At 39.1% G+C, this 10,923-nt stretch overlaps 1 protein-coding gene across 2 annotated transcripts in view; it reads right to left on the bottom strand.

The window, feature by feature from the left end:
- Positions 1–1,504: 1,504 nt before the first annotated feature.
- LOC126193123 (dihydroxyacetone phosphate acyltransferase) overlaps positions 1,505–10,923 on the bottom strand; it is a 114,668-nt gene continuing 105,249 nt past the window's right edge. For both annotated transcript variants that reach the window (XM_049932661.1, XM_049932662.1), the window contains exon 15: positions 1,505–2,436. In XM_049932661.1, coding sequence (XP_049788618.1) covers positions 2,433–2,436 — 4 coding nt within the window. In that variant the 3' untranslated portion in view covers positions 1,505–2,432. The remainder of the gene's footprint in view (positions 2,437–10,923) is intronic.

The raw sequence follows: 10,923 nt of genomic DNA, 5'->3' as shown, positions 1-10,923 counted from the left end.
TTGGCTGTTTCCAGTTTTTCTATGAAATGCTACATGATGGTTTATCGAAATTAAGAATCATACAACTACTAAGATTTGTAGCTAATACAGGACTGAAATGGCACAATTTCAGAGACTTGTTACATACAGATATGATTTTATATATAGACTGAAGCAGTGAGTGAAAATCTGTACCAAAACACACACAAAATCGTATCTGTATGAGACTAGTGAAGTCTCTGAAACTGTGTCATTTCATTTCATTTGTATAAGTACCTGCACCTGGGTTTCAGGCTAGATCCCCCAATTACGTTTAATGCTGAGGTGCTACTCCAGAACATGGAGAGCCTCGGCAATTCTTTTGTGTGTAAGGGGGAACCTAAAGCAGACTGGGGTGCCAGTGAGAACTGAGGAGGGAGGCATGCCAGGGTACTCCGTGCAGTTGTGTGAACCGCTGTGCCCAAGTGGCTTAGAGGCTAAAGCCCCTGCTCAGTAAGCAGGAGAGCCAGATTCGATTCCTGGCCTTGGTACAGATTTTCACTTGCCATTTCAACACATGACTAGCATGCAATTCTTTAGATATCGTTTCTTTTTCTTGTATATTTGTAAAGATCTTTCTTTACACTTTAATATAATTTGTGAGTGTGTAAATAAAGTAAGAATTATCTATTATTTTTCCCTTTTTCTACCACCATGTCAAGAGACTTGTTTCCAGAGCACACTTTGTTAAGTGGTTGCTTGATACTTTTCATCACAGATTACAAACCCATGTGCTACTGTTTCTTGAGCAGATAATCGATTTCTATCTTGCGTACAGCCATGGAAGGATAAGAAATCTTTTCAGCTAGTTTCCAGCTACAACAGTCACATGGCATCATGCAGTGTTTAGACTCTGATCACAGACTGGACTGTGCCTACAACCTTTAGTAATTTATTATTTCACAACACAGCCTAGTGTAGTTTCAATTACAACAAAGTTAAAATAATATTTATGAAATTCCAATGTGACATTAGTGGAAGTATAAACTAGTATTGAATTCATTGTTTTTTTTTTGTTTTTTTTTTCCCCTTTATGTCGTAGTTGCATTCCCGTCACACACAGCCCCCACAACAATGAGAAATTCATTACAATGAAGTATTTTGGACATATCTAAAAAACGACTTGTTTTAATATTTCTGACAGCATGCCAATCAAGATTTAAGCTTGGACACAAAATTGTAAAGCATTGGAAAAAAAAACTTAAAATATGAAGCAACTAGTGCATACAGACTCCTGTGTGGATAATGCAATCATATTTTATGCTGGTCAAAAGAGGCTGTAATATAAAGAACATATCAAGCAGAATGGTATAGTGGCATCTAGTCAACATATACAAAGTACAGAACAGACGGTTGGTAGCATCAAAAACACTATTAATATTCTGCACGTTGGACCTAGGGGAATGTAATTGGACACGTTCGTGGAATGGGAGAGACTCAAATGTAAGATAAAGGAAACAGCAAATTAATCAATGAACACACTGAATTTAAATCCAGAAGCTTTTTTTTTCTCATGATTTAAATAAACAATAGCTTCATACATTATAGCACATTCAGCTGTTGACTAAAGGGCAAAGCAGCACACTGGAGGTTGTAAACACAACCATTACACATATATGAAAGTAACTCGTTACAGAATACGGTTTATGGACACAATTTTACAACTAATAAATACTGTCAAAACACTTTTATGAATTTTGTAATGTTTAAACAACCCAAGCTGTAACACATTCAAAAGAAATTGAACAGTAATTCTATTAACCTAAAGTTACACAGATGCACAGGCACACATTAGCTAATTAAATGAACTATTCAAACACACTAGGTATACAACTGAATTAAAGTTAGTCTCATAATGCTGTATTCACAAAAAATATGCTACAAAATGTCTTTTACACTATTGACAAATTATATACAAGGAAACATAATGTTATGAATAATACAATGACACTCAGGTAACTATGTTTTGTATCCTCAAATTATTCAGACAATATTAAGATGAATCAGCAAAAAACTTGTTCCCTACATCAAAACAAGTTTCTTTTCATGTATCACAAGGCACCTATCCCAATACATTCAATCCAATACATTCAATATATACTACATATCACAAAGAAATAATGTTCTAAAAATCAAGCACACATTTTATAAAGTAAATGTATTACCTAAGTCTTCACATTAGGTAAAGAACAAAAAATGAAGGACTAACAATCTCTTGATTATTATCTGAGTACAATATCCTTACTTCCTTCTTTAAAATTCTCAGGACTATATTTCAAGGCAAGAAAAATATTCAACCTTCAGTTCCTATTGCAACAATAATGCTTCCCATTCAGTAGACCCAGAAAGTCTTCTACATTCTAAACCTTAATATGCCACAGTTTCCATTTTGTGTTCGATATGCTGTATACGTGTTACCTGAAACAAAATTAATGGCATGCATTACACAGTGAGAAACATTATTAAATATGGTTGTTAAATATCCAACACTAATTCATTTAATTTTGAGGATAATCTCCAAAGGCATTTGGCAAATGGTATAATCAAAATATTTTACCCATGACAGTCTGTGTAGTGCTGCCGAGTGCCTTTTTGGCACATTTAACTAGCAAGTTTTGTGACACACTGCCTGCTTTGCTGTACCCAGGACTAATAGTGTTTCTTGAACTTCAATTAAAATCCAGCTGACAAGATCTATAAGTGTTTTTGTGTATCTGATAAACAAAAACTCAGTCAAGCAACAGAGAACAGTTTAAACTGGAAATTCTGGTTTTCTAGCAACAAAACTATCACAAACTATCCACCGAAGCCAATACCAACCCCATAATCCAGTTAACAGGGGGACGAGATTTAACATCTTCTCTCTTTAAGTAATATGGAGACGAACTCAGAGAGTGGTGGTGATATTATTTGTGTTGCAGATGGCTTCACTTCAGTGGCTATGACCAGAAGTTGTGGCAAACACGTCATATGGTGAAGGTCACTGGCCTACAACAGGAAATAAATGCTGGGCCCAAAGGGTGAATTGGCAATTTGTATCCTATCACTGAAGACTTCATATTATGCTAGCTCACGAATACAATTGTTACCTCCTCACGTTACTGGATCTCGACTTTGATTTTGAACACTACTGATCACATGGTCTTCAAAACAATTCTGGCTTTGTTTATTGGGTCTGATTTTGTCTGATGTTACTTGCAACTGTAACATTCACTCTCTATGGTGTATTCAGCCAACAAATTATTGACAGTCTTCATATTCACACACAACGTGGCTCATAGCAGCAACATTTTTTCAGCATTTCTCTTTGATGCTCAGCATTTTATTAATTTTATCATAGACTGCTACATGGGCTCAATCTTCACCAGTATGGATTTAGAGGAGGCACATCAACTGAAGGAGCTATAAATAAGGTGATTTCACTAGTGGCAGACATTCATTCTATGTATGCTCTACCAATTACAATCGATATTACTGCCACTTTCGATACCCTATGGCGGCCATCTCTCTTTGGACATCTTAGGAGTCAAAGTGTTCAGAGTCACCATACAACTAACTGAGAGACTTTTACCACAGGAGATACCCATCTTCAATATGCCTAGGAAAGGTAATAACAAACGCCCTAATGATAGGCTGTCCCCAGAGATCAGTGTGCGGTCCCTAGTTTTAGGATGTAGTGTTGGATCCCATATTAAAGCAGTAATTTGAGAGCAGTAAAATAAGCAGACTGGTAGCATTTGTAGGCGACTTCTTGTTCACTATAAGTGGTGACTCGAGAAGAATTACATCAGACAAATGAAATGCTGGGATGTATGAACTTGAAGGATGGTGCCAAAGCATCAAATTATCACTAGCACCTCACAAAACCACGTACCTCCTCCTGAAAGGGAACTTAGTGAGAACCCTAAAATAACAGTACATGATGTAACAATTAGATGAAGTGTGGTAACGAGATGTCGAGGGAGTATTTCTGGATGAATGTCAATATTTCATACATTAGCTAGAGGAGGCAGGCAGAAAAGGCTCTTTTGTGAAGCACAAATTATAACCATCACAAACAAGTAATTTAAAATTCCATGAAAAAAATTAGGGCATACCACTAATCTTAATTAGTGCCAGTTACAGGATGTAGTGCAATTGTTGGGCTCATAGATTACAGCATGTCAAGCCAGTTTCCTTAGTCATAAAAGTGAAACGAGGCGTGCTACTGAGGCTAACAGGCACCTATTGTTGAATTCCAAATGATGCATTGTTGCCAATTCTAGAAATATTCCCACTGGAAGTGCAAGGAATACTTAGAACTGAGGCCAAGAGGAAGAGACTAAAAATGATATTTCCTCACCTTTCAAGTGGAGTGATGCATTACCTGACAGGTCATGGCCAGTATGCAAAATAACTGCACAAAGTCAAAAGACAGATGAAAAATAGTTACGTCTCAACAGTGCATGCACTCTACAACTCTACTGTGGTCTGGAATAACTAGTTGTTCCACTTTTTCCTCACAGTCAGATGAAAGATGTTCTTGTAAAACATTGTTTAGTTAGTTAGCATCTAGAGAATCTCCAATGTGCACACTCTGCATTGACATATGTGCAGAGATGATAAAGGAAGCATAGGCACAGGACATCGGCAAAGAGTGACAGTGATCTAGCATCCCCATCTGCTACGAGGGGGTCACTTATGCTTTGACTTTGTGGCTTGGTGGCGTTTTGGAAGGCAGAGAGAAAGTGGTGTGCCTACAGTGTCAACGTCCAGAAACAGATGAATGAAGCTGAAGAGAAATGTCTCTTCCGTGATGTTACAAGATTCACTTCGAAAATGTTCTAGTTAATGATATCTGTTCATCGAATTTATATAAATGTTACACAAGTGCAACAAAATGTGGAAGAGTTCTTTAAAAGACAGTTACAATTTTTTATAGCTTGAAGATTACAGAGCTTCCTTACAGCCCTCATCCCTCTGCAAATGGAAACGAAGTCACACAGCAAGAGTTGGTAGCACTGCATAGCAGGTCCACAGCGTCAAGAAACTATGAGAAGGCAACCATAAGAAAATAGTCATGGTAAAAGCTCACGAACAACAATCAAGGAGACAGACCATTAGTGAAGTAGTTGATTCAGTTACAACACATAACTGGAGTCTTTCAACACTTCAGTAGAACTATGCACATTACAAAATGTGACAGGTAATAGTGGTCAGGCATTAAGGACACAAGATACCAAGGCAACACTGAGGAACAAATCAACCTGGCGCATCTTGGCCAATACTGCAGCTGCCATATCCAGGAAGGCTAAGAAGGGAAGTGTATCGCTTTGGTGCAAATGATAACCAACAAGTGGGTTCTAAGAAGTTAGAGTGAATCATGGAATTAACTGTCACAGAGTGAACACTGCTGATGTGCTGCCCCATGCCCAAGAAATCCAGTAAATAACAGCTGCTGACCAGGGTAGTGTGAGGGTGGATCCACTAGAGGAGACAATCTTCTAGTAACTGGTTAAGGGGTTAATAGTAGTTTTGTACCAGTATAAAGTAATTTTTCTGTTTTTCCTTTTTTGCAGTATTTGTCTCTTTTGAGCAGGTAGTATTATTTTTTTCTCTTATTTTAGTATTTGTAAGAAACTGGTAGGAATAATTATTACAAACAAAAATGGGGGTTGTCTGGCCCACTTTAATTGTTCAGATACCATGCTGTGTTTGTGAAGAATGAAGGAATGAATGAATAAACAAACAAAACTGTCCTTCCACAATGACTTTTTCTCTCCTCCATTACTGAAGAGCAAAAAGTCTCCATCACTTGGAAGAGTACTACATTGCTTATTTTATGTTGCCAAGATATCACGAGAATAATTCTCCAACAACATGCCTCAAACCTATATCCTTTTTTGTCCTTGATTCTCTACAATCCAAGTCTGAACCATAGAGGGTAACATTCCAAACTAAATATTTTCTTTGTGTTCAAACCAACATACTCCGATGTTTGTACCAACTTCTTTTTGTAGCACTGTGTTTCAGCTTGTTCAACCATCACTGACTATTCTGCTACCAAGTTACTTAAAGCTTGTGGCCTCTTTCAGATTCTCTCCGTCAAGATTTAAAAATGAACAATGGAAAATCCAAGATGGAATGTAACAATATGTACACACACACACACACACACACACACACACACACACACACACACACAGATGACCAGTTTCTGGCTGCTGAGGCCACAATGTGAACAGCAGTGCTTGATGGAAGAAGCAACCGAGTGGTGGAGAGGAGGACACTGGGGCAAGGAGAGGGAGAGATAAAGTAGGTGAGAGGGACAGTAAAGAGCTGCTTGTGGGAGCATACAGGGATGACGTGTGGAGAGGATAAGGCAGCTAGCTGCTTTCAGGCGGTTAGACAGGGAGCAGGGGAATAGCAGAAAAGGAGAGAAATAAAAAGACTGAGTGTGTTGGCAGTACAGAGAGCTGTGTAGTGCTGGAATGGGGACAGGGAAGGAGCTAGATGGGTAAGGAAGATGACTAATGAAGGTTGAGGCGAGGAGGGTTATGGGAATGTAGGACATATTGCAGGGAGAGTTCCCACCTGTGCAATTCTGAAAAGCTGGTGCTGGTGGGAAGGAGCCAGGTGGAATAGGCTGTGAAGCATTCATTTAAATGAAGAATGTCCTGTAGGGTGGCGTGCTCAGCAATGGGGTGGTCCAGCAGTTTCTTGGCCACAGTTTGTCGGTGCTCATTCAGGCGGCCAGACATCTTGTTGATCGTTATGCCCATGTAGAATGCAGCACAGTGGTTGCAGCATAGCTTGTAGATCACATGACTGGTTTCACAGGTAGCCCTGCCTTGGATGGGATAGATGAAGCTCGTGACCGGACTGGAGTAGATGGTGGTGGGAGGATGATATAGGACAGGTCTTGCATCTAAGTCTATTAAAGGGATATAAACCATGGGGTTGGGAGCAGCAGTTTTGTAGGGATGGACAAGGATATTGTATAGGTTCAGTGGGCAGCGGACTACCACTGCGGGAAGGTTGGAAAGGACAGTGGGTAGGACATCCCTTACTTTAGGGCACAACAAGAGGCAGAGAGTGGTGAATTTGATTTAACTGCTCCAGTCCTGTGTGATACTGAGTTGCGAGGGAGATGCTCCTCTGTGGCCGGATGCTGGGACTTTGGGAGGTGGTGGGTGACTGGTGTCCCTCTGTCTAGCCACAGAGGAGCATTTCCCTCGTGACTGAGTACCACACGGGACTGGAGCAACTGAATCACATTCTCCACCAGGGTTTCGACTACCTCTTGCCATGCCTGAAATGAGGAATGTACTGCACACTATCCTTCCTACCTCTCCCACAGTGGTATTCCGTCACCCACTGAACCCACACAAATCCTCATCCATCCCTACACAACCCCTCTCCCAACCCGTTGCCTCGCCATGGTTCACATCCCTGTAATAGACCTAGATGCAAGACTTGTCCAATACATCCTCCCAACACCAGCTAATCCAGCCCGGTCACAAGCACCACCTACCCCATCAAAGGCAAGGCTACCTATGAAACCAGTCATCTGATCTACAAGCTAAGCTGCAGCCATTGCGCTGCATTCTACGTGGGCATGACAACCAACAAGGTGTCTGTTCACATGAATGGTCACCGACAATTTGTGGCCAAGAAACAGCTGGACCACCCCACTGTTAAGCACGCTGCCCGAAACAACATTCCCCATTTCAATGACTGCTTCAGAGCCTGTGCCATCTGAATCTTTCCCACCATCAGCAGCTTTTCTGAATTGTGCAGGTGGGAACTCTCTCTGAAATATATCCTACATTCCCATAACCCTCCTAGCTTCAACCTCTGTTAGTCATTGTCCTTACTCATCTAGCCCCTTCCCAGCCTCCTCCTTACCATGTCCACATGGCTGCTTCTCCCATAATGTGCTGCTGCTTGCAGTCTGGCCTCAGAAGCCAGAGACTGTTGTTGTGTGTGTGTGTGTGTGTGTGTGTGTGTGTGTGTGTGTGTGTGTGTGTGTGTGAATGGTGTTTGTGTGAGGGTGTGTGTGGGTGTTGTCTATTTCCGATGAAGGCCTTGTCGACTGAAAGCTCACTTTCTGACAGTCTTTTTATTGTGCCTATATGCAACTCAGCATCTCTGCTATATAGTGAGTGGCAACTATCCTTTTCATCAGACTTAAATTAAGATTATTGTTTGCACTTCCCTATTGCTTATTTACTCCCAAATTACATGTTTCTGAAAGAGTTTGTAGTTTATTTCTGTAGTCTTTTGAAGGGGGTGTTCAGGTTCAGCTGAACTGGTGGATCATTTGTAAATCTAAATCATTGTTTTTTTTATTTTCTTTCCTTTGTATAAATATTCCCTCAATATATGTATCTTTACTATTGTTTATTGCATCTTCAATGCAAATATTGAACAGTAAGGGAAAAGGGCTGCTCTCTTGCTGAATATTTTTATTCACTATTTTAAGTTTTCCCTCAATGCTGTTTTTGGCAACTGCTATCTGCTCCCTGTAAAGTTCGTGAATTGTTATCCTGTCTTGCTGATCTAACTTAATGTACCCAAGAATTTCTACCATTTAGGGTCAGTCTACAATGTAAAAAACCTTTACCTAATATATTTTTTATTAATTCTGAGCATTTTTTACATAGTATCATTACACTACTTAGTGTTTCACTAGTTTTTCTATCCTTCCTAATTCCAAACTGCTCTTCCATGAGGTTTTGATTAATTTTGGTGGATTCTGTTGCTTATGACTTTTCTCAGAATCGTGGAGGCAATGGTTAGTAAACAGTTAATGTACAATAGTCTTCCCATTTGTTTATTGCGATCTCTCTAGAGTCTAGATGTTGGTATGAGGGTTATTCTTTTGGAAAATGTTGGAGAATTCTCCTTTTCCATACACGTCACTGATGATATCATAGATAAATAGAGGGTGCTCGGGAAATAGGGATGAATATTAAAATGCTATAGAATGTACAAAATTTATTGAAAATGTATCTTTTTTACAAACACATTAAGTAACTTTTATGTATGAAAAATTATATCCTCCATATGACCACCCACGGCCACACGGGAACTAACAATGCATTCATTGAAGTTCTCGATATCGCACTCACAAATATCTGGTGGGTTGCCGTGAATAACCCCTCTTAATTTAATCCTTTAATTAATGTATTGTTTGTGGTTTGTTCACATACACTTTTGATTTCACAAATCCCCAAAAAAGTCTAGGCATAAGATTGCATGATCTGGCACACCGTTCCTGGTTCCCACATAAAGAGAGAAGTTTTTGAAGCAATTCTTTCACGGGATGTGTGACATGCTGCACCATCTTGTTGAAGCCAAAAATTATTATTTTCATCCATAAGAGGGAAAAACTAATCAGAGAGCATATTTCAGTAATGGTCGCTGTTCTCAGTAACAGCAGCTCCCTCATAATTTTCAAAAAGGTATGAGCCGATCACTACTCCTGCCCAAAACACATACCACACAGTCATGCACTGTGAATGCATCTCATCTTCCACAATCACTTGGCAGATTTTTGCTACCCCAAATTCTGCAGTTCTGTTTATTGACATTCCCACTGAGGTGGAACACCTCATCTGAGAAAATTATTCTTTTTGTGAAGTTCTCATTCTCCGCTTGTCAATCCAAGACCCATTGAGCAAATCGATGTCTCTTTCCAAGATCTGCAGGCTTCACCTCTTATGTAAGTTGAATCATGTGCGAATGGTTGCCACGGGTCTCTCACCGTTTTTTTTTTTTTTTTTTTTTTTTTTTACTTGGATATACTGCTAAGTTGTCATCTGCTCCATGATGAAAATAAACATCAAACAACAATGCTTACCACACAAAAGCTATCAGCTACTAATGGGAAGGATCGCAGATAACAAACATGAAAAAACCACGGCTGCAAACTGTCACATGACAAAATGGCACAAAATTCAAATTTGTCTTAACTTTCTTTATTATTGTCTTGATATCACACATAAATACTATTGTTTTATCATCTAATGCTTTGAGCATTTCTCCAGTTATTTCATCATGCCCAAGAGGCTGTTTAAAGTAATAGTTCTTTAACTGCTTTATCAAACTCCTCTCCAAGTAATCAGCCCTGGATCTATGATATTTCCTAATTTGGCCAAAAACTTCATAGTGCCCCCCCCCCCTCTCCAATCAAGCATTTGAGATAGGACCTAAAAAAATTTTAAAAATCAATTTTTCAAAAATATGTTTATTTTGTAGTGCACGTCTTTCTTAAGAGTTTGACATATAAAACATGTTTGAGGAACTGTAAGACATGTTATTTGGTCTTAAGTGTGCCAAAGTGCAATGCCAAGCCTCTTCCCGCAGCATTTTTCTATCACACATCACTGTACTTTGCTCTGTAGAATTCAAATGTGTATTTTGTAATGGAAGCAATCAAACCTATATCCAGGACAGTGGAAATTAAAATGTCCTGTGATGCCTCTCCTGTTCCCAGTCAATAGGTTCAACATCCTACCCCCCTTAAAATAAACCCATTAATGCTGCTTGGGATTATTTGTAACTTGGAGGATAAGAACTCTTCAGAAAATTTGCACTCTTTATTGCCTCTTAACTAATAACTTTCTCTTTTGTGTGACATAAAATTAAATGTAGGAAACATAAAACCAGTAAAGACAAGAGAGAAGCAAGAGAGTACACATTTTTTCAATACTTAGGTTCCAGCATTTCTTTTTTTTCTAATCTTGCTACAGCTGTATATGGCGTGCTTTCCTTTCTGTGAATGAAACTATTACCTCATCAAAGCTCATCAAACGTTTTGCTACATGTAAAATCAAAATGTCGTCGTCTAATACTGAAAATCCTGTTAACGTGTAGTATCCAAGACTGGTGTGGTTTCTCGATTTGATTATGTCTATTTCA

Source organism: Schistocerca nitens, chromosome 1 (genome assembly GCF_023898315.1).
Source record: "Schistocerca nitens isolate TAMUIC-IGC-003100 chromosome 1, iqSchNite1.1, whole genome shotgun sequence".
Lineage (NCBI taxonomy): Eukaryota > Metazoa > Arthropoda > Insecta > Orthoptera > Acrididae > Schistocerca > Schistocerca nitens.
The sequence above is the reverse complement of the archived record's forward strand: the minus strand, read 5'-3'. Positions and strand labels throughout refer to the sequence as shown.